The 24,550-nt window shown below is 39.6% G+C and overlaps 1 protein-coding gene across 7 annotated transcripts in view; it reads left to right on the top strand.

The window, feature by feature from the left end:
- Positions 1 to 24,550, top strand: part of ST7 (suppression of tumorigenicity 7) — a 270,032-nt gene that overhangs the window by 193,390 nt on the left and 52,092 nt on the right. For all 7 annotated transcript variants that reach the window (XM_063100973.1, XM_063100971.1, XM_063100972.1 and 4 more), the window contains one exon: positions 19,333 to 19,447. In XM_063100973.1, coding sequence (XP_062957043.1) covers positions 19,333 to 19,447 — 115 coding nt within the window. The remainder of the gene's footprint in view (positions 1 to 19,332; positions 19,448 to 24,550) is intronic.

Here is a 24,550-nt window from a genome sequence, read left to right as displayed (position 1 = left end):
AGCCTTGTCCTCCAATCTCCCTATCACCTTGACTGTCTTTGTCCTATTTTTTTCTTCTTGTAGGCATTGTTTTTTGAGCCTGCTGACATTCTATTCTAATGTGGATGGACAGTTGTTTAGTTTATTTGTTTTAAAGCTTGGTTCTGCTTTTATTATACCTGTTTCCTTTTAATTTTTTATATTTTTTTATTGCAAGAGCTTACCTCAGATATCCTTGGCTGAATATTCAACATTTAAAACTGAGGCACCAAAAGGCTTTTTGGGAGCTCTATGTGTATATCCAGGGCTGCTGGCCTGGTGGGCTTTACTTTTGGGTGCCCAGGCAACTAGCTTATCTTTTTAATCACATATCCCCCAAATGTTAGTATCTGCATCTTTTTTCTATAGTGGTTCAGCTTCTGCGTCAAGCCTTCTACTTAGGGAGTACACACCTGACTGCCAGTGTTTCTTGGAGCAGGTTGGGAGAAGGGAGCTGTGTCATTCACCATCCAGACTGTCACCTTAATTATTTGGTTTTTAGCACCAGGCTTCACTTAGCCCCTCACTGTGCATCATGTCCCAGAATCTGCAGTCTGTACCATGCAGTTTCTATCGGGAATAACCTGCTGGTTTCCTGGTTGCCTGTGGTGGGAAATAAACTGGGGGATCTAATCACTGTGGATACGGACTCCTGCTTTCTGGCTCTGCCAACTCCAAATTTGGAGCCTATCTGGGCCTCTTCTTAGAAGAACAGCTATAGTTTCCTCAGCTTCCTCAGCTGCAGCCTAATCAAGTCCCATTTACAAAAGAAGCTAGTCCTGTCCCCTGACTTCTTCTGTGCCTCATGCCTTCAGGTGCTATGCCCATCAGGATTCTGTTTCCTTTCTGTTGGTCTCGCTCCCTGAGAGGCTCTTAAGAGGTAACTTTTGTTCACTCTCCTCAGGCAGTTAGCTGCCTTTGTTCTGTATGCTTTACATCTCCTAAAAATTCTTTATAGTCCTTCTCTCTTGACTCCTCTGTGTATGGGTTTATGCTTTTTAAAATTCTTCCACTTTCTGGAAGAAGAGGGGTTAAATATAAGTGGCTGGTCTGGCATTTTCAATTGCAACTGTTGCTTCCCTCTTGGAACACTGTCTTCTGTTCTCTGTTGTCCTTCACTTGCATAATTTTTCTTCTCCCTCTCCAGCTGCTTTTTCTCAGTCTTTTCCCTGGCTCCTCCTTACTGTAGCTTCTTGGTGCTGGAGTGCTACAGCCTCTGTCAGGGCTTCCATTCTTCCCTCTGACACGCCCTCCCCAAATGATCTCACTTGGTCCTATGACTTTATTCAGGCTGTAAGGCAATGACTCCCACATTTGCATCTTCCTCTTAACTTCTCCACCAAACTCCAGGTTCATACTAATTTGCCTGGCTGACGTCACTACTTAGATATCTGATGAGCAGCTCAAACACCATGCCAAAAAAGTTGAACTTTTCAGTCATTTACTCCATATCTGTTTCTTCACTATCTCGATAAGTGGCATTGTATCTGCTTAGTTGCCTAAGTGAAAAACCTCTGAGTTATCCTGGATTCCTCTTTTTGCCTCACCTTCCACATGGAATTAATGTGTACAACTCCTGTTGGCTTTATGGCCAATATGTGCACACAGTCTTATCCACCTCTTTCCAACCGCACTACTACTATGATCCTCATTCAGATTACCATTATCTTTCATCTGAACTATGGAATTGGTCTCCAGACTCCCATTCTTGCCCATCTAGAGTCCATTCTAAAGAATGTAACCCAAGCTACTTTTTAAAACTCAGATCACAACTTGTCATTTTTCCTGTTTAAAAGCCTTAAGTGATTTACCATTGCATGTAGAATAAAATGCAAACTCTTTACATGGCCTGCAAGGCCTTACATGATCTCCTCCCTACCTACTTTTCCAAACTCTGCTTATGCTACTGTGTTTCTCACTCACTAGGGCTGTAACCACATTGGATTTCTTTTTGAGTGTGCCAAACTTGCTTGTTCTTTTCTTAGGGCCTTTGCACAGGAATTCTGTGCTCCAGATCCTCACTTGGTTGGCTCCTTCTTGTCATTTAGACTCAGCTGAAATATCATTTTAGAAGGGCCTTTCATGATGTCCAGCTGAAGGAGCATTATGTCATGTCCATGCACATGCTATACAATTCTCAGTCACATTCTGTCTCATTTTTTATTTGCCATTTCTCTTTTGAAATTATTTTATTTGTTTACTTATTTATTGTCTGTATTACCCACCTCCACTAGAAAATAAGTTCTAATAGAGCAGGAACTGCATCTTCCTTGGCACATAATAGGTACTCAGTTCATTTTTGTTGAATGAATGGATGGGTGGATGAATGCCTAGATGGGGAGTAGATGGGAGCACTTACCACCCCACATCTCAGCAAATGTCAAGATAAGAGGACTCAACTGAGAATTTACAACTCCCTTTTTTAAAAAGAACTGAAAGTTCTTTTCCACCATGAACAAATCTTCAGTTTCTTTAGTGAGCACCTCTGATTGTAACGTAGGCAGTCATTTCATTTCCATTAAAAACTCACGAGCGTGAAAAGGGCTGCTCAGCCCAACTTCTCTGTAGTCAGGTATGTAGTTACCTATGGCTACTGCCCCATACCCCACTCCTGCTTTCCGGCTCTGCCAACGCCAAATTTGGGGCCTCTCTGGGCCTCTTCTTGGAAGAACAGCTGCAGTTACCTCAGCTTCTTCTGCTGTGGCCTAATCAAGTCCCGCTCTCAGTTTGACTTGGAGAAGTTTGTTACAATCTCTTGTTCAGTGACTCTGCCAGCCGTTCCTCCTACCCTCTTTGCTGCTTTCATCACAGATATAGATTTGTCTCCTTTTGTACCATTTTCTTATAATTTCAATAGGTTTTGTGGGAGAAAGAGGGGGTAGACTTGTTTGTTCAGTCTTTCATCTTCATTTGTTAAGTCTTTTGCCTGAGTTCTTTTATTACTGTGCTGTGGGGTGCATAGAGCCTTCTCAAGTAGACTCAAGAGTTTTTGCGTTAATTAGTAACTGTGTCTGGTGTTCTCACACAAGACTAATTTCAGGGAGAAAAATGTTTTTAGGCCTTTCTCTAGAGAGTCAGGGATCATCTTGTGCTGTTTCTTCAGAGTACAACATGTGTCCCTTTCAGAGAGAGAAAGAAATTTTCATTCCTCTCCTGTATAGTTTCCTTTTTTAGCCTTGCCTTCTACTTTTCAGTAATGGGGAAACATTCATATCCAATGCTCTGGGTTTAATTTTGTAGGTCCTGGTAGAACAACCCTAGTGGATTTTAGGTCCAATTTGAGAGATTTAAGAGGTAGAGTTGAGAGAAGATGGAGAGTGATTGGATAATTTTTTTTGTTACTGCGTTTACTTTCAGGGTTTTGGGTGTTGTGTGAGGGAAGGAGTAAGGAGAAGTCATGGGTAACTTCTGGATTTCTTGCTTGGGAAACTGGGGGGACAATTATACCATCATGGGGATAGAGATTATAGTATAGGTTTGAGAGAGAGGTGGGCAGGAGAAATGATTTCAATTTTAGACATAAATTTTTTGCAGTACCTGCGGGTCATCCAAATGTAAATATGTAGTAGGCAGTGGGATATACAGACCTTGAGCTCAGGAGAGAGATCTGGGCTTGACGAAGTTCTGGGAAGTGATGAGCATGGAAAGTGGTTAAAATTGTGAGTGAGGATGAGACTATGGAGGGAAGAGTGAATAGAGTAAAAAAAGAAATGGAGGGGAGTACAGAGTAGATCTGTCAAAGGAGACTTAGAAAGAAGTGACCAGAGAAGTAGGAAAAAAGTTGAGGAAAATGTTGTGTCATGAAAATCATAGTAAGAGAACATTTCAGGAGGGAGGAGAAATGGTGAACAGTATCAAATGCTGTTAAATAGAAGAGGAAAATGTGTATATGATATGAACAGTTCTTAGCCCAGTACTTGTCATACAAGTATTCAGTAAGTATTTGTTATACAGAAAAATATTTGTTACATTTTACCCCCAAAGAGCTGGTTGGCAATTTGGCAAAAGCAAGATTAGTGGGATGGAAAGAGCATAAAATAGATTGCCTTGTCTTGCCTCCTGAATGTGAGGTAATGTGTTTTCTGGAGTAGTAGGCAACTCTTTCAATAAGCTTGTATGGAAAAGGAAGGAGAGAAGTGATAGTACCTAGAAGGGAACGTGAAAGCAGTAGAAGACCTGATGTGTTCAAATGTTGATGGAAAAATATTGAGAAGAGAGGGAGACCATATATACAAAAGAGAGGGGGTCACTGATAGAACAAAGTCCTGAGGAGTGTATAGTGATGAATTCCAGAGCACAGGAGGGAAGGATTAACTGAAGGAGCACAATAGACTGAATGTTTGTGTCCTCACAAAGTCTATATCTTATAGTGCCAGTCCTCAATGTGATGGTATTTGGAGATGGGACCTTTGGGAGGTAATTAGGTCATGAGCATGGAGCCCTCACAAATGGGATTAGTGCCCTTAGAAGAAGAGACAGGAGAGAGAGGACCTCTCTTCACCACATAAGTATACAGCAAGAAGGCAGCTGTATATTTATGTGTTCTTGGAAGAACAGCTGCAGTTACCTCAGCTTCTTCTGCTGTGGCCTAATCAAGTCCCGCTCTCAGTTTGACTTGGAGAAGTTTGTTACAATCTCTTGTTCAGTGACTCTGCCAGCAAACCAGGAAGAGGGCCCTCACCAGAAACCAAATCTCCCAGCACCTGGATCTTTGACTTCCAGCCTCCAGAACTGTGAGAAATAAATTTTTGTTGTTTAAGCCACCCAGTCTGTGGTATTATGTTATTGCAGCCTGAGCAGACTAAGAAAAAGAGGCATTTTCTCTGTGGCTGATAGGGATACAAAGATGGATCTAGATGCAGTTGGGGGCTGTCATGGAGGGGTAGGGATGGAGGTGAAGAGATTGAAGGGGGTCCTCCTGCTGACTTTTGTTGACTTGATTAAGTAGAAGACAACATGATCTGCTGAGATTTAATTGAGGGGACATGGGTTAAAAGTTGTGGAATGGAGGAGCAAAGTCATCAGGGAAATACTGGAGGTTTACTGGGCAGTTTGGCCCTATAGAGGTTGGAGATTATCATATTTTAGTTGTTCCCTCAAACCTCACATTCGTATCCTTTGGCCTGAGGGTTAGACCAGAATTGATAGATATCTGGGTTGATCCAAGGTCTGGGTGTTGCTGTGTGAATGAAATGGAAAAACATGGGAGGTAGGACACTTAGGGATTGGCAAGGAGATGGGAAGGTGATGGGCCATGGGCTTTAGGCTGGAGAGAGAAGAAATGGGAGGGAGGGTAAGAAGGGAAGATACATTCACTGTCTTCTAAATACAAGCATTTAGTGAATGCCTAGGAGGTGCCAAGCCTGGTTGTAGGCACTAGCTACATAGCAGACGACAAGACAGACAGCATCCCTTCTGGCATGGGGAAGGGAGACACGGACACTGAAGACAGTTACAGATTGTTGCAAGTGCTGTGAAGGAGCTAAACAGGATGCTGTGGTAGAGGTAACTCAGGAGGGCCTCACTTAGATAAGTGCTCAGGGAGGGCTTCCCCAGGAGGCCTTATTACTGAGATCTGAAGAGTTAGAGGGAACCAGCCATGTGAAGATCTTGGAGAAGAAGTTACAGACAGAGGAAGAACTAATACAGATATCCAGAGGCTGTAGATAGTTTAACAAGAATGAAAAGGAGGCCAGGGTGAGCAAAGGGAAGGGTCGGAAGGAGAAGAGTTTGCAAAGGCAGACCTCAGCCATGTTATTCAGGGCTTTGCAGAGCTTAGCAAGGAGTTTAGATTTCATTGTAAGTATAATGGGAAACTTTTAGATTGTATACAACCAAGGAGGGTTGTGATCCTACTAATGTTTTTGTAAGATTACTGGGTACATTGTCTAGAATGGAAGCATTGTTAAGCAGTTATAATAGTAGTCCAGGTAAGAGCTGATGGGGATTTGGGATTGGGGGTGACAGTGAACAAGTGAATGGATTTGAGATATATTTGGTCATAGAATCAATGAGATTTGACTATTAGAAAGTCCTATTGGCTCTACCCTTAAAATGTGTTTAGAGTCCTACCTCTTCTTACTATGTTCACAGCCCTCCCCTTGGTCTAAACCATCATCATCTCTTGGATTCTTGTTATAACCTAACCGGCCTTCCACTCTTGTCCCTTTGCATCCCCTCTTTTCACAGCAGCTAGAATGGAGCCTTTTAAGACATATGTTAGATAATGTTATTCTTTGGTTTAAAACCTTCTACTAACCTTTCATTTCACTCAGAATTTGAACTCTAAAAGTGGCCTGCAAGGCTCTACACGTCAAGCCCACATTGCCGCTGTGTGTTCCCTGTGCTCCAGCCACACTGGCCTTCTTGCTGTTTGTTGAAGGTGCCAAACTCATTCCCACCTCAGAACCTTTACACTTGCTGGAAACTCTCCCTGGAATGCTCAACTTCCAGAAAGCTTCAGGACTCGCTCCCTCACCTTCTTCGGTTTCTGCTTAAATGCCATCTTTGCCATCCTGCCTTTCCTGATTGCTTTATTTAAAATTGCATCTGCCTGTGCTACACTACACACATCATCCCCCAGCCTCCTTTGCTGCTTTATTTATTCTTCTTGAAATTTATCACAATTTGAAGGTCTAAATATTTTATTTATTTGCTTATTTTCTGTCTCCTTTCATTAGAACATCATTTTCGGGCCGACCCCGTGGCGCACTCAGGAGAGTGTGGCACTGGGAGCGCAGCAGTGCTCCCGCTGTGGGTTCGGATCCTATATAAGGATGGCCGGTGCACTCACTGGCTGAGCGTGGTGCGGCCGGTCACAAAAAGACAAAAAAAAAAAAAAAAAAAAAAAAAAAGAACATCATTTTCAGGAGGGCAAGAATTTTTTATCTGTTTTACTGTATCCCATAGAACAGTACCTGGTACACAGCAGCTGCTCAGTAACTATTTGAAAAATGAATTCTGAATAGATTGGATGTGGAAAAAAAAGAAATAGTATAATCAAGGAAAACCTAGGAGTGCACAGGTTTTTAGTCTGATCAACTTGGTGGTGGTCATACTAGTTACTGAAAGGAGGATGACTGGGAGAGGACAGGTTTTGTTGGTAAAGAAGGAGTTCTTGGGTCTTGTTAAGTTTGAGATACCTATTATACCTCCAGGTAGAGATTTCAGAAACACAATGGGATATGGGTCTGGAACTCAGGAGTGAGGCGTTTGGGAGTAATCAACGTATATATAGAATTTAAAGCCATTGTATTGGATGAGATCATGAGTGTAGAGAGATAGAGGAGAGAGAAGATGAAGAATTGAATCCCAGTGGTCTCCAGTGTTGACAGGCTGGGTAGAGGAGAAGCATCCAATGGCTTCTGAGAAGGAGCAGCTTGGAAAGGTAAGAGTAAAACCAGGAGAGTATGATGTCCTGGAAGCTAAAAGAGGAAAGAATTTTAAAAGTAATGGGAATGACCTGAGAAAGATAAGGACAAAAAAGTAGCAAGGACAGGTGAACTGGTGGTCTCAGTAAAAATAAAGAGGAAGTTTAGTGGGAGTAATGATATGAGATAACTGGAGAGCAGTATATTCTAGTAAGAGAGATGCATATTTGAATTTTAGGTGGAATGTGTCTAGATGATATCAAGGTCTAGAGTTTGGCTATGACTTTGAGTTGCTTAATTATAGTGGAGAGACAGTATTTTGCTTTGGGAAGTTAAAACAACTGAGAATCTAGAGTATTCGATGGGATGCTCACGTGGACTGAGATCATCTACATAGAGGGCTTGAGGTCCAGAGTAAGAATATAAAACTGAGCTTGAGGTCCAGAGTAAGAAGATAGAACTGAGTGCCAAAATCTTCAGAGGGTCTGTTACCTGGTAGGAAACATGGTCAAAGGGTGGGAGCAGATGCTGGAGCATTATGGCATGAGCTTCTGAGGCACAGGAACTGTGTCAAGGCCTGAGCAATAATGATCTGAATGTGCTCTGGGGAACTAGGAGAAGCCAGCCCTACATCCTGCCTGGTAGACACAAGTTTTGTGTGGTAAATGAACGCTGCAAAAGAAGCAATGAACTCAGGCTAGTGTTCTGTAAACAATGAATGGATGTTTTGGGGAATGGTATATCATAGACTCAAGTTCCAGAAGGGTTCAGTGGAAAGAGTTGGAGAGGAAAGAGCACTGGAAGGCAAAGTGATTACAGAGCAGTGTGTGGATGGATATGAGAGGCTGGAGTACTGACATTCTGCCTGTTGCTGTGAAAGAATCTTCCATAATAGTTAATTTTCAGCATGACCGTTGCGAGATGCCTGCGAGAGTGAGTATTTGTTAACTGTGCCCCAGATAAAGAAATGAGTTAATCTCTTGAATAGAGTTATTTACCATTACCCATGTGAATGTGAAAGGGTGTCTGCCAAACACAGTGATTGTGGTTTTGGCAAGAAAAGTCCTTTCTGACAGTAATTGTTGGCCAGTATGTTTAGCTGCATGTTGAGGCCACTCCTGGAACAGTGGAACAGGAGAGCAATGCCATGTCATCACAGAGTGAAGGATGCTTATCTCCTCTTGACTGTGGGCCTGCTTCCCAGGCATTCAAAATATGCATCAAATTGTTCATGTTTGTGCATGGTCTCAGGGCCAGGGTACAGCCCTATTTTAAGCTTCATAAGATGAGAAAGAAATGTTTTACTCAAAGTGTTAGTGATCAGTTTTGAGGAATTTCTTTTACCCAAGACAACTTGAGCTTCTTTCCTGCCCTTTTCTCCAACAACCTCACCCTGAGATTCCTGAAACTGCATTTTACCGCAGAGTTTAGAGTGGGTAAACTTTCTCCATGATGACATAGATAAAACAGTCATGCTATCAGATCTTTGATTTTGGAAAGAGATGTTCTTATATGTCTTTAAGGTAAAGAATTGTCACTGAAGAAGAAAATCTTTGAAGATTTCTGAATTCTTACCAGGGTTGTGCTTGTTTTATCTTTAACTGGTTGAAGAACAAACAGAAGACGAAGTTTTATACAGAAAATATTTTTGTTAGCATCTATGTAAACACAAAGCTTGTCTCATTCACTGAAATTTTTCAGGAAACGTTCCCTCTCTGGAAATGAACTGAACATAATTTTGACAGGAAAAGTAGATAATTAGATAACCTTCTAGCCCTTTGAGTCTTTGGGAGATGCAACACTGTCATTGGAAGATCATCATGCCTGCAACTGTTACTTTTCTCTTTAGTTTCCAGTGATGAATTTATTGACATAAAGTGTTCAGTTCAGTGAAGAGCTAGTTAACTGGTGATTTAACAATCTGTCCATGCCGATCATGTATTGACCATGTGACTTTTCAGTAGTTGCAGCTTAATATTTGTCTTTGAATTAGTTCTGAAAATGACATTTTCTTATTAGTGTATGTTTAAGCCTCCAAGGACTGCATTTTATAGTAATCTGTGTAAATGGAACTCCCATGGGCCTTTGAGGATTCTGGTAAACAGTTCATTCTTTATTTTTCATGGCCCTCGGTGTCAGTAAAAATCACGGACAAAAGAATAGCAATACAATATAGAATGTCTTATCTATTTTCTATTTATGCCTTTATTTGAAACTATAATTAAATAATATCAAACTTGCAACTGTAACAAAATAGTATCTGCTGTTCGAATATAATACAGGCCAAATTCTATAAACTATAATTAGGCCAAGCTTGCATTTACCTCAGTAGGAACCTGGCTGAGGATCTCTTTTAGTTACCTCTTCCTTAAAATATGTAAGAATTTTCCCATTGCTTTTCTCATTCAAGGGACAATACATGGATAGCTAAACTAATAAAATGTTTAAATAGGTACAAATCAAGCTTGAAAGGTTTAAACTGTTGTTTTCATCCTGTAAGTCAGCTGAGAAAAAACATACAGACTATAGTTCTAAATTATGTCCATAGAGTATTTCAAATCTAGTGAATTAACTCTCCTTTTTTTCCCATTTGAGCTCGTAAATGTTAACCTCAGAAGTGCTTCAAATTCTTCTATTGAAATAAACTTGAACTGACAATAGCCAGATGATGTAAAATTGAAACTGAAATTCTATCCTTGGCCCATCCCATGTTCTTCCCCATAGGTATTAGAGGAATCATAGGAGAGTTAGTGTGTTCATTCTACACAAACTGTAATATTTGGGCAAAACAGGGCATATATATTTCTTGCTGCCAGGAGAAAGCAATTACCAGTGTGGAGAAGATAGCAGGCAATAAATAAACAGAAGTATGCTAGATAGAGAGTGAGCTTAAAGATTTATTTAGAATGACTTAGCTTATAGAAAACAGGCCTGTATATTTATCATATGCTTTCATTCAAGTTTATATCAAACTGTGGTCTTTTCTTAATAGAAAGGCTAATTATGTCACAGAGCCATTTTTTTGTACATTATTTTAAAATAAATAAACAAATTGAGATATGCTGTATTATGCAACTAAAAACAAAAAGGAAACTAGTTGCATATAGCAAAACAAATACACACTTTGAAAATGCAGTATACCTGTGTCAACATTATGTGAGGATAATGGCCCCCATATGGTATCGGGTGGGAGTTGTATGTGCATGTGAGCTAAGTGTTATCCCTGTCTTGCTGATGAGAAAAATGCACTCACCCAGGGCTAAGACGTTCCACTGTCCGTAGATGTAAGGCAAGATCTATCTGATCGCAAAGGTGGCAGTGCTCTTGACTTCTCTAATGTGCCTTCTTTCCCATGATGAACACTTCCCTATATATATTCTCTTTCATTTTGAAAACAGTATGCCATCTGGAGAAAAAGCAAGAAGGAATTTTTATGACAGAAATTTTTTCTTGTTAGGTAGTCTTATCTAAGCCTAACACCAACCCCAACACTAAGGGTTAGATAGGGAAGAAACTTACCTCATAGTTGGTTTAACTCTGAGTGCAATATAGTTGGTTATGGTTGGTTATAGTTGGCTTAATCTGAGCAGCAGTCAGGATGAACTAGTACTTCATATAATTTCTCATACTGCATCTCTCAGTGAACTACTCTGGAACTCAAATGGAGAATTAAAAAGTGGGACTCTAAGCTGTGAGAGAGTAATTCATGTGAGATTAGTAATTACTATCTTGATATCATTATGGAATTCAAGGACCATGTATTAAAATCTGTTAGATCAAAATATTTGGGGAAAATTCTCTAAATATTGTTTAGTCAGAGTATACTTTTTTCCAGGCTGTAGCAACACTTTAAGAAGCTATAGAGTCAATCCCGCAAAGGGAAGAAATAATGTTGCCTCAAAAGGCAATTAGGAAAGAGGGGGGAAAAAATCAAGTTATGAAGAAAATGAAACTCTTCATGACTTGAGAAATTACACATGCCAAGTATATCTAATGAACTTCCTATTTTCGAGGAAGAAACTTTTAGAATACAAAACAGTTTAAAGAATAATATATAAAAAACAGCCACATGACCTAGAATTAAAAATAAATAATAATACATACTAATAAATTAATAATTAAAACTTTTACATTTTTTATCACTTTTTCTTTTTTATTTTTCACCTTTTCTTAAAAGAAATAAAACAATATAATTAAAGCTATAGCCCCCATGTGACCACCACTCACCTCATTCGCCTCCCCCAAGGTACGAGCAAGTTTGTTTTGTCAGTTTGTTTTCATACATTTCCAAAATATACACCCATAAACTATATAGAGTATTGTTTTGTGTGCATTTTTTAATTTAATTAAATAGTATCATACTTTAAAGCATATTTCTCTACAGGGTACTACTTCACTCAAAACTGCTAGATTTTTGTCTGCATTAAAATATCTTAAGTTTCAGTTCATTTCTTTTACCTGCTGAATAGCATTTTGTCATATGAATATACCTCATTTTATCTGTGCAGTTTACTATTTATGACAGAGTTCACTCATTCTGTTGTGAATATCTCATTGTGTGACTCCTCAGAGACATGTGAATGGTCTCTAGGGGATTTAGCTGGAAGACAAAATGCTGGATTGTAGAGTAGGCCTTTTTCCATTTTACTATAGTCTGCCAAACTAGCTGTGTGTAAGAGTTATGTTTTTAAAATATAATATCACTATAAAACTCTTTTATGAGTATCTTTTGGTTTTTAAGTTTTATCCCTATTAACCACGGGGTTGGCCCACTAAGGCCTGTGGGCCAAATCTGGTCTCCTGCCTGTTTTTGTAAATAAAATTTTGGGGCTTTTTGTTTTATTTTGTTTTGTTTTTTAAAGATGACCAGTAAGGGGATCCTAGCCCTTGACTTGGTATTGTCAGCCCCACGGTCTCCCAAGGGAGCTAACCAGCCATTCCTATATAGGGATCCGAACCCGTGGCCTTGGTGTTATCAGCACCACACTCTCCCAAATGAGCCACAGGCCAGCCTACTTGTAAATAAAGTTTTATGGGAACACAACTTTGCTCATTCATTCACATGTTGTTCATGGCTGCTTTCAAGCTATAGTATCAGCATTGAGTAGTTGCAACAGAGACTGTATGGCTGGGAAGCCCAAAATATTTACTCTCTAGCCCTTTACAGAAAAAGTTTGCTTATCCCTATGATAATAGTATTGTTTGTTATCATTCTATTTAATTCTTTTCTGTTTTGCTCTTTAAATTATCTAATATTCAGCCACATAAACAAATAAGATGATTTTGGAATGTGACAGAAGCAATGAAAAATGGTGATGTGAGTGGGATGGGTGGTGACATTAGGTAAGGTGGTAAAGAGAATCTGAGAAGATTCCATCTGAGCTGAGACCCTGGAGATGAGGAAATCAAAGCTCAGAGAGGTTAAGTAATTTGTACAAAATCACACAGGTAGTAAATGGCAGAGACTGAATTTCAACTCAGGAATAATTCCAAATAGAGGGCTCTTTTCCGCTACAGCTGTCTTCTTAAATTCATGTAAATACAATGCAAAGCAGATATGTAAGTATTGTATCAGAAGCATAAGCAAAATGGCTTTGTTCTCCTGGACTTGGCAGCCCCGAGACTGGGGGGTTGTGATGTGTTGAAATTTGGACTCAGTGCTGATGACTGGGTTTGAATCATGGTCCCAGAACTAACCTTGGCTAAATCACTTAAATTTGCTGCCTTCATTGTTTTTTGGTGGCGCAGGGGTGGGAGGCAGCTCGTCTGTAAGGTGAGGAGAGTGTTTGGATGCTCTCCATGGGCTCTTCTGGCTCTCACCTTCTATGACACTGTGACTTTAGGAGGTGGCACTTGATCTGGGCTTTGGAGGGTGGGGTGATTTTGACAGACTGCCTTGTAAATGAGGGGAAAAGGTATTCCAGGTGGTGAAAACAGTTTGAGCAAAAAAAAAAAAGTGGCTAGTAACTATAGAAAAAATTCTGGGAATGGTATGTAATAGTCTGGTCTGACAAGACCAGAGTTTAATCCTGTAGAAGACAGGAGAAGCAAGAGGAATCTGGCACTGAGCTGAGAGAGGGTCTAAAGTTCTGCTAAGGAGCTGGGCATTGTTTGCTTGGAATTACAGAATTTGAAAGGTCCATGGTCTTTTCTTTAGTATCCCTGTTGTGTGATTGGCCTCTCTATATATAAACTGTTCAAGTGATAGAGACTTCTCTACACTATCTATTCCATTTTCAGATAGCTCTAAGTGTAAGAAAATTCTTCTCTACACTGACTCAAAATGTATGGGTTCTAGCTATACCTTTTCCAAGATTTTAATTGGCAGAGGAACATATACAGGAATATGTAACCCAAGGGCCTGAAGTAGACCTGTGGCAGCACACACATAATATGTACCCCAAAGGAATAGAACTTTAAAAGCCTTTAAAAAGCATTCCAGCCATGAAATATGTGTTGAGCACTATTATGAGTCAGTCAGACTGAGAATATAGCAGTAAGGCAGAGTTCCTGCTCTCTTTCTCTTCCCAGGCTCATGGGGAAGATGGGTCAGTGGACTGTTGTGACAAGGACTCTGGCAGCTTGGGTCAGGAGTACTTAACCTGCAGATGGAGAGTGGAGGGTAAGAGGTCAGGAGCTGGCCAGATTGACCAAGGAGGCAGAAGGGAGAGCACTCCAGGGAGGGGAGCTTGGAGATAGAAATATGAGTGAATATGGCCCATTTAAGGAACTGAAAGCTGTTCTATGGCTGGAGTGTGGTATGTGTGTGAAGTGGCTAGAAATGAGACTGGTGCAGTTGATAGGGACTGGTCATGAGGAGCTGTGTTTGCCATGTTAAGAATTTTTGATTATATACTGAATTTGATGAGAAGCCAGTATTCTTAAAAATAGTCATGTCCCCTCACCATCCCCCAGCTTATAGAATGTATGTGTACTCCTTTCTTAAAATATTAGAACATATAGAAAATATGAAGGAAGAAATAAAAATTGCCTTTAATCTCACCAATCAAGAATACCACTGTTAAAACATTTTAGTGTATTTCTAACTAAGTGTGTTTCTTTTTGAAGGTACATAAGAAAAGCATGATCTTATTGCAAAATATAGTTTGTGTTCTGTTTTTTTGTTTGTTTGTTTTTAATGTAACATTGTATGCCAGCATTTCCCAGGCCAAGCCATTAGAAGTTTTTTGAGTTGGACTTCCAATCAAGATGGTGGAATAGATGGTCCCCAGCATCACTCTCTCCCACAAATCAACTAATTTACAACTATTAAAAGGCAACGACAGCCAAGCTGGGGCTGCTAGAGCTCAGGGGAAGAGGAGGAGAGACCTATGAAGTGCAAGAAGGCTAGAGAAGCCACGATGAGAGAAAGAAAAAACTTCTCTGACCATTTCGAGCCCTGGCCACTTCCAGGAGCCTGCTGAATGCCTGGAGCAGGAGCAGACAAAAGCTGCAGCTGTGCCCTTTGGATGAAGTTGCATAGAGGCGGCAGAGGAAAAGAGGGCGTTGGTGGCCCCCAGACCAGCAAGACCTCTAATAGGGTTCCCGTGGACCCACATAGGAGCGAGGAGCCACGACAATTGAAAAAAAGGAGCCACTCAGAGGCTGGTGAGTCATCGCAAGGGACCGGCGTACAGCTCCATCCTGTGGGAAGTATTTGGAGCTTGGGCGGTGGGGGAGATGGGCCCACCAGGAGAACACTGGGACACAGCAAGGACAGCTGATCTGCCCCCCCAATCAGCTCAGGACCACTCACTGGAGACTGGTCGGGAATATAGAATTTCATGGGGTGCAGTTTGATAAAAAGACTCAGGCCCAGACCAGTGTTTCTACACAACTCTGGTGCATTGGATTTCACTAAACCTGGAAGTCCTATAGAGTCAACCATTGAAACCTGAGCTGCACAAAAAGCCTTCCCCAGGGAATCAACAGCAAAGCAGCAATTTAGCTCAACTACAGAGCTCAAGTACTGGTCCCCACAGGAAGTTCCCCCACTTTAGAAGTAAGCAAAGGACAACAAATTAGTTCTAGCACAGAGTTTAACTGATGGGAACAGCAAATAATCCAACACAGAACTGAAAGAAAAAACAGAGTACCCACAACCAGCAACAAACTTTGATATTAACTAGTAAAGGTCTTATTTCACCAAAGAACACCTATAAAACCTAGAAGGACCAGAAGTCCCCTGGGCTACCAAGCCAAGAATGGGGGACAACAAGGCACACTGCCAGCGCCATGGGGCCCACCCGGGGTCCTGGGGTATAGAGCTGGGAACCGGACCCTCTTCCCACAACCAGGCACATTGCCATTGCCACCACCAACTAGGTAAGGAGCATGCCAGAAACATCACCCCCATGTGGGTGGCCCACCACAACTACCAGAATAACCATGGCTGCCGTGAAAGTGGCTAGACTCCACAACCACTGTGCAGATGGTCCACCAGCCACTGGAGTGCATTGACACAAAGAGAGTCACCAGCAAAGAAAAGAAGATGTCTCTCTCCACAAAGCTCATTCCAGAGTGACAGAAAAAGCATCTGCTCTAAGATAATATTGGGGGACCTGAACATACCTCTCAGCATTGGACAGATCACCTAGGCAATAAATCAACAGAGAAACCATTACTCTCTCAGAAAGAGAGAAGAAATCTAAAGTAATTAGAGTGGGGAGGAGGGAAGGAGAAGCGGGATGGGGAGAGATTGGACAAGGGGCAAAAAGAATAAGTGTGATTTGTAACAATACATATGTTTGTAATGTTGATTTGATCAACATATGTCAAGGTTGAAGCCCCAAAATCTGTATAATCAATTATGACTCAGTAAAAATTTAAAAAATTCTTTTAAAAAGTTTTTTGAGAACTTAGCTTCTAACAACTACATATAATAGCCCAAATGATGACTATATATTATTATACTTAAATGTTTCATAGTGCGTTACATTTTAAGTTGCTTGCATTTTTATACTATTATAAATAATGTGTGATAAACAGCTTTGTTTGTAAATTTATATTCACATCTGACTGTTTCCTTTGGATAGGTCTAGCCATGTCATTGGTTGCCTTTTAAGCAGGGTATGATGGACTCAAGTGACAGCATTGTAAAGGGTGGATTGGAAAGAGGTGATCTGGAGGCAAGCGTATGAATGGAAATGCTATTTGAGCAATTTATGCAAAGTATGAGGTCATAAACTAAGTTATTGGCAGCAAGGTCAGAGAAAAGAGGAGAGAATAATGATTCTTAAGGTATTTGTTTGCATAATAGAGCTTTCTGTGAACTTGGTGAAAGCTATCAGCATTTTCTACATATTAATTCAGGGGTTTCAGGGGCCGCTAAAATGGCTATAATGCATAGGGAGAGAAGGGTGACAGGGGGTTAAATGGTACTCTTCTCTGAGATGGGAAAAACCAAGGAGGAAGAGCAGTTTGGAGGGTTAGCCTGGGAAGGGGGAAATTGTCAGCTCAGTATTAGGTGTGTGTTACCTTTAAGGTTACCAAGGTAAAACTGTCAGGAAGTTAGTTTATAAATTAATCTAATAGCTTAGGAAAGAGTTCCGAGCAGAATGTTAGGGAGCCATCCTCATAAAGATGGTGGTGCTGAGACCCTGGACACAAATGTAGTTCTAGAGATCAGGGTGTTTATAAGAGGACATGGGACATAACCCAAGAGATGAGTTTCTCTTAAGTAGCAGACAAGGGGGAACTAGAGAAGGGGCACTATGAGATAAGTATGAAGAAAACCAAAAGAGAATGGTGTTGAAGAAGCCAAGAGAGTCAAGAGTTTCAAGGAAAAAGTCATCAAACTGTTCAACGATGCAGAGGTCAAGCAGCAGAGGGTTCACTTTTTCTTCTTGCTTATATTAAATAAGGAAAGCTAGATTTCCAAATTGTCATATGACTTCGATTACCTCTCCAACATTTGCTTTTTGCCATGTTTAAAATCCTTTTATTGGTGATTATTTTTTGGACATGGTATACTCTGTCCAAGTTTCCAATGAAAGCACTGCTGGTCAAGCCCCTAGCAACTTACTTCAAGTTCTGTTTAAACCAGCTGAGACCTCATGTTTGCTCATGTGGGCTCACTGGGTTTTAATAAGACTCAGTTTTTTTGAGCTTCAGCAACTAGTATTTGGAATTGTAGATTTAAAATTACAGAATTTGACTTGTGTCCTTGAAGTTTGATCGTTACCTGAAGAATTGGTTGAAAACGATAAATGTTTAAATGTTGCAGTTTAGAGAATGTCTTTATTGTGTTGCCAAATGCTGAATGACAGAGAGCTTTAATTCTAACAAGCTTTAATTAGAAAGAGAAAAAAAAAAAAATCAAAGGGTGATGTCAACCAGAATCAAAGTGAACCAGAACAAGAAATACTTTTATTGGTTACAGAACATCAACAATGTGTGGTATAGTCTTTTCCACTTCCTTCGCTGACAATGAAAATACTGCAGGCTTCCCTAGGGGGTTCAGTCTGTCAGTCTTATTGAATACATAATCATTTTGATAGGTGTTTTTCATTGGTAATTTGATGCTCTTTGGGGCTGCATAAAATTATTTACTTTTAAAGATATGCTAAATGATTCTCGGCTTTAAAAACAAAACAATATGGTACATGTTCCTAATGAAGGAAGAAATGGATAATTAATACAGTTTATTGCTTAGTAGTGAATTAGCTTGTTTTTGAGTATTATTTCTCTCAGCACAATGCTTTAAAGATGCTGACATCAAAGAGTTACCACTTTTTTAGAGGTCATTATATTATAATAGAAAACAGTTATCCATAGAGGAAATTATGTATATTATTTTGTTTTATAAAGAACGTGGTTATCTTTCTCTTAAGGTGAAATTTTACCCTTCTCTAAAATAAGATTTTATTCTGAAATTCTTAGTCCTTTGGTCTTTCTTCTTGCTTTCCAGTGAAGTTCACTACTATATGTTTTAACTCCTTTGGGCCTCTCCTCCCCATCCAGTCTAGGTCCTTTGGGCCATTCCTTTAATCATTCTTTGACCATTCTAGTCAACTCTCTTGGTCTTTGACTTTTCATTGAACCTAGTTCCGTCTGCCCGGGCTCAACCTAATCATTTGACATCTTACTACTGTACCTGGGCTGCTGACCACTGCTATCTAAAACTTGACAGCCATGGCAGTTTAGCCTCTATAAGCCAATGCTTTCCAATTTGATAGGCCCTTAAGATGGCCTTAGCAATCCTTGTTTGTTTCCCTAAGCAGTCCTCCCCTTTGTGGCTATTCTACCCTTTCACCCCTGTCTTTAAACTTCCTCCCTGCCACCTATTCTCTCAGTCTCAGAAGATGATCTTGACTCCTGTTATATTGAGACCACTAGGCAGGAACTCGTGAGTTTCCATCTACACTATCACTATCTACGCATTTTTTTCTCAACCCATGTCACCTTCTAGCTACTTTCCTACTTTTTCTCCTTAATTTTGCCACCAGGCTGCTTGAAAGACTAGTGCCTATTTGCTTACCCTTCTGCTCTCTAGTTTCCATCCAAACTGCTCTGGACAGGTTACCAGTGACCTTACTGTTAAAGCCTATGAGATATTTTTCAGCCTTCACCTTATTTGGTCTCTGTCTGGCATTTTGTTATTATTGAGCATCTTCTTAAGCTTTTATGAATACTTCTCTTTTGGATTTTTTCCTACCTTATCAGAAAAAAACAGAAGCATTTAATACTTTACAAAATAATTGGTGTAAAAGCTTACAATTCAATATTACTTATACCTTTAAGAATACATTATACTTTTTTATTATATAAGTATATTATAATTCATTACTGTACTTTAAAAAGTAAATATTTATTTTTTTAAATGTTTGACCACAGTAATCATTTCACTATGTATATGTATATCAAAACATCATGTTGTGTACCTTAAAATATATACAATAAATATATAATATATTAATTTTTCCTTGTTTTTTTTCTTTCCTAGTTAATGAAGGAGTTCCCCCTTCTGAGCATGTTCAACATCCATGAAAACCTTTTAGAAGCCCTTCTGGAACTTCAAGCATATGCTGATGTTCAGGCAGTCTTAGCAAAGTATGATGGTAAGTCCTTGGGTATTTTTGTGTATTTCAGTATTCCTCTCTTTTTGATGTATTCCAGTAATTAGATTGAAAGGTTCATTTCAAGTAGCACAGCACTTTGATAACTATCTTCTTACAGAATTTTTTCACCTTATACTTTTATGATGGTGTTTTATAGAATCTTAGAATTTCATGGTTAGTAGGAGCCAGAAACATTTTCTGGCCTGTGCTCCATTCCTTTTCCCTCCCTACAGACTCCCCTTGCACTGTCCCTGTCAGGCAGTTTGGTATACTCTGCTTTATCACTTCCGTGGTCAGGAATCACTCAGCACTCTGTGGGCAGCACATCTCCTGGTAGGACAGCACTGACTGTTAGAGCTCTTGCTATGACCCCATATCAGTTCACTGTGTCCACTACCTGTTGGTCAGGTTGTCCCTTTGAAGCAATATAGAACAGCTAGTAACCTTTGTACATGTGTCAGCTCAGTACATATTTGAAGATGAAATCAAGTCTCCTTCATCCCAAGTCTTCTCATTAGCAGAATATCCCCATTTCTTTACATGGTGGGATTTGAAGTCCCTTCATCATTCTGGTTACTCACCCATGAACTTATTCCATTTTGCCTGTTCTTAATAAATCAAGAAAATAAACTGGCACATCCTAGAGATTTAAAAGTTCTTCTGCTCATATTGCCATTATCTATGAATTCATTATGTGATTAATGGTAGAAAAAGCGTTCACGTAATTACCTGCCATGACCTCGCTACTAGAATCTCTGCAGAACTTAATACTATTCTGTCTTATTTCAATAACTATCTCCCTAAAATAAATGTGTTTGCCTATAAAGTGGATATTAGGGAATGATTACTTATATATGTAATCATTTTTGGCTTTGTAAAATATTCTTTCTTTAGTAAGCTTCTTCAGTGAATTTAGGGAATTATTTAGATCACAAATTTTCAGGAATTCATCAATTACATAGAGCAAACTATACCATTTGAGTCTTATTTTTGACACACGGTTCTTTATGAGGAATCTCTGAAATGGGTTTGAGTTGTTATCCCATACAGTGGGGGAACTGAGGCATTGTGAGGCTGTTTTTGTTTTTGTTTTGAGTTCCTCAAATTCTTGCTCAAATTTATGGAAACTAAAAGCTCTTGGCCAGTGATGGCACTACTTTGTCTGTACAAACACGAGCACCCTGTGTAACAAGATATAGGCTACCTAGTATGGAACTCATTTTAGAAAGAGAGAAAAGTATTTGTGGAGCACTTTAAAGTAAACAAAATAAAGACTGTTTGGCCTTCACATCAGCTCACTTTTATTCTCTGTTTATATACTGGAATCATACTGTTCAGCTAAACAATGGTCTAAGCTTGGGGGTCTAAACTGTAAGGCTGCCTTGTAGGAAAAGTGCTCCTACACTGAGGATCTTTAGTATTAAAGGAACCCAGTTCCATGCCCATGGGTTCAGGTAGCAGTGCACTTTTCCAAATGCCACCCCATAGCCATCAGTGCCATAGCAAGGTTCCAATGTTCTCATCCCCAGCACTGACCTGTACTCAACCTGATATATCAAGCCTTAAGAAATCAAGATTTAACCAACAGAGCCTTTGGGATCACTGGTCTCAAAGGCTTCTTTCATGAAGATCTCAGAAATCATCATTTGTGTGTTATAAGACTGATCATAAAAATATAGAAATAAACTCACTTGGCGCTTTCCATTGTCTCTATATATCTCATGGCAGAGCCTGTGTTCCACAACAACCCAAAGCTGACTTATTACATTCTAATAACATATGTTCACATTATTTGTTACAACAGCCCATCCCACCCTCAACTAAAACTTGGCTCACACTTTGAAAAATTCCTTTGTTGCAAATGGACAAACTCACCATACCAAGGCCCTTGTGTTGAGCTATGTTTATGTTGTGTACCTGGCAACAGAGATGATGTTCTTCTTCATTATTCATGGAAAAAGAGCCTCATTAGTGGCAGTACACATACTGTTGCTGAGATGCCTCATTAGGGGTTTTGAATTCAGCAGTTGTCAATAGAGTGCAAATGACCTAACCCCAATTGAATTCTGAAGGGAATTTTGCTGACTTGGCTCAGGCCTGTATCATTTACAGTAGAAATATAATGAAGTGGCTGCTGAAGTTACTGTTCTTGGGTGAGCTGCAACCACTCAAGATTGTTGAAAAACATGCCTCTCGTTCTTAACCCCATATCATGAGATGTGTTCTTTTGAGTTCATTTCTGCTACTTTTCCTGGAGACCTGAAGAACCTCGACTGAGCTGCTGGCCCTTTATCTGGCCCCTGCACAAGGAAGTGGGTGCTTTAGAGAGCTTGGAGTACAGACAGCTTTTAGGGGCACCCTATTCTTTACCCTAGTTCAGATGTCATCATCCTAATCCATGAGATGCTGGAAAGCACTTTGAATCCTAGCCCCTCCATCCCTCTGTCTAGAGCCACACTCAAAGCAGCAGGATTATATGTTATCTTTGCAATTTGGAATGCTCTGGTTCAGTAGCTGTTTCTTGGATGGGTTATGGGTACAGCAATCCTTTTTTATTATATTTGCTAGGTGTCTGAATTTTGTAAGTAGTATTCAGAGAAGTGACACAATGGAATTAGTGCTGCTTTTCTGACCTTTACAAAAAGGATTTAGAAAAATGGCATGAGATGGGGGGAAAAACAACATATTTTGGGGAAAGGAGGAAGGCAAAATGTTTCTTCCTTGTCTCACTCTTCTTCTTCACTATTTAAAAAAAACCAAGTTTGACTTTGAGTTTGAAAATTAGTGACATTCACAAACACCTCTTACAGTGAAGCACTTTGAAAACCCTGGGTCCCTAGTAGGATTATCCGTTAATTAGTCACACCTCCTTGTAGTCTGCAGTCTAATTTTGATCTTGCCCTTGAGATAACTTCTCATGTTTTATTATTCCAGCCATTAGTCTGAAATGCTATCTTTCTATCCTCAGGAGTTTTCATACTCTTTTATTTTCAATTTGTTATCCAACATTATGGGTGGGCAGTTTTCATCCAGGTGGTTGGTCCTGGTCCTGTAATGTCCTTTATACAGTGACTAAAATAACAACTGCAGCAACAGCTGGCATTCTTATGTGTCAGTGTCAGACATGATTCTAAGCTTTACATGGATGAATTAATTTATCCTCACCACAAGCGTGGTTGGTAGATGCTGTGGTTAGTCCCATTTTACAGCTGTGGTAACTGATGCAGAAAGAAGTTAAATAACTTGCTTACAGGAAGAGCCTAAGATGTCAAAGTAAAGCCATGTAGATGTTATGTTATGAGAGGAAAGAGATCAAATGAGAACAATCTTTGTTAAATATGATGTGAATTCTACGAGGAAAACAAAGCCAGGATAAAAACCAAGATGGTCTGACTCCAGGCCCATGCTCTTAACTATCACAGTTACGTTCTCTCTGCTGTTGGCAGTACTTTCTATATTGTTTTTATTAATGCCATTGTTCTTATTGTTATTATTAGCTACAATTTATTGAGAATCCACCATGTGCTAAAGCATATATACATATTTGCTATAACCTCACAATAACCTTTCAGGGAGATAGTTATTCCATTTCAGCAGATACAGAAACTGAGGCTTTGTGAGTTTAAGTTATTTGCAAGACCACGTTCCTAGAAAATTGTGGAGCTGGAATTCAAATCCAGGTCTAGCTGGCTCTAAAGCCCATGTGTTTTCTGTAAATGTAAGCCTTGCTAAAGTGATGTCCTCTGCCATTCTCTCCTCTTACGAAGGCATGAATTAGGTAGGCTGGAGCTGTGTTGCAGAATTTCAGTGATGCCAAATTGACTTTAAGATTCCTTTCTAAGTATTCTTTAAGAACTGAGTATATGTATATTTGCCTGTCTTTCCATCTTCAGTCAACTTGTACCTTATTTCTTTTGTCACAAGGGGATTTGATGTGTGGTGTTCATTTAATTTGAGATTTATCATCTTTTTTTTCCAGTCATACATTTGCTATAAAGATAGTGATGTTTTCAAGATCATTAAGTCCCCAGAACCTTCTTTTAGAAGCCAAAGTGAAAGTTGTTACAAGTGTTGGATTGCCTTTCAAAGAAGTTTATATGCCACCTAGGTTGAAAATTTAAGTCCCAAAGATTAGAGTGTTAATATGGAAAAGAATTTATGCATTTCTTATTCATTATCATTTGTGCATTTTGATTTTAGAAGAATCTTATAGAGTAAGTGAATGTGAATTGGAGTGCTGCAGGGTACATTTAGGAGCATCTCGTTCTGCCTGTCTCTAGTTAATGATCTAAAAGGGGCTATCTAAAGGAGGTCATAGGTCCTGGGGAAGAAATGGGCCAAGTTCCGGCTCTGCCTTTCAGTAGCTGAGTGAACTCAGCAAAGTTCTTAACCTTCTAAGCCTCGGTTTCTTTCTCTGGAAATGGAATCAGTGCTTAGAAAGGCTAAGTATCTTGCCCAGGATCACATAGCTGGTAATTTGTTGTGAGGATTAAAGTATTTTAATCTATGTTAAGGGTTTAGAACAGTGTGGGACAAACAGTAAGAGTTCAGAAACTATTCGCTGTTTTAAAGAGCCAGGATCACCACTCCTGAACTTTACCACTGTTTTCCATTGATTTGTTCAAATGGAAAATCATATATAAAATGTCAGTTGAAATGAGAGAATAAGGGCCCAGTCTTGTGCCCTGCAGTAAGGCAGTGTTATGGTCTGTTGTTAAATTAATTGTGGATCTAATAGAACATATGTATAGATGTTTGATAAGAACTGAAATGCTTAGTTTTATCTACAAACAATTCTTAAACTTTTGGAAAGCTGGGGGAAAAAAAAGAAGAATGCCAGCGATTTTCACTCCTGGTCAAAAAACAAATTATTTGTTTGGGTTCACAGCAACTTCAGCCTCTGAACAATTTACACCAATGGAAATACAAATCCAAGCTATTTTGGATATTTGGTCCATTAAGTCATTTAGTGATTGTCCTAAATTTGGGGGCAGAAACCTCCCTGAAATGCACAGCTGGTCTTTTTTACAGTCACGAATGTTATATAAATGAAACAACTATATCAAGACCATTTTTATTGATGCCATCAAGCCCTTCCTAAAT

This window comes from Cynocephalus volans, chromosome 6 (assembly GCF_027409185.1).
Source record: "Cynocephalus volans isolate mCynVol1 chromosome 6, mCynVol1.pri, whole genome shotgun sequence".
In the NCBI taxonomy this organism is placed as follows: domain Eukaryota; kingdom Metazoa; phylum Chordata; class Mammalia; order Dermoptera; family Cynocephalidae; genus Cynocephalus; species Cynocephalus volans.
The sequence above is the reverse complement of the archived record's forward strand: the minus strand, read 5'-3'. Positions and strand labels throughout refer to the sequence as shown.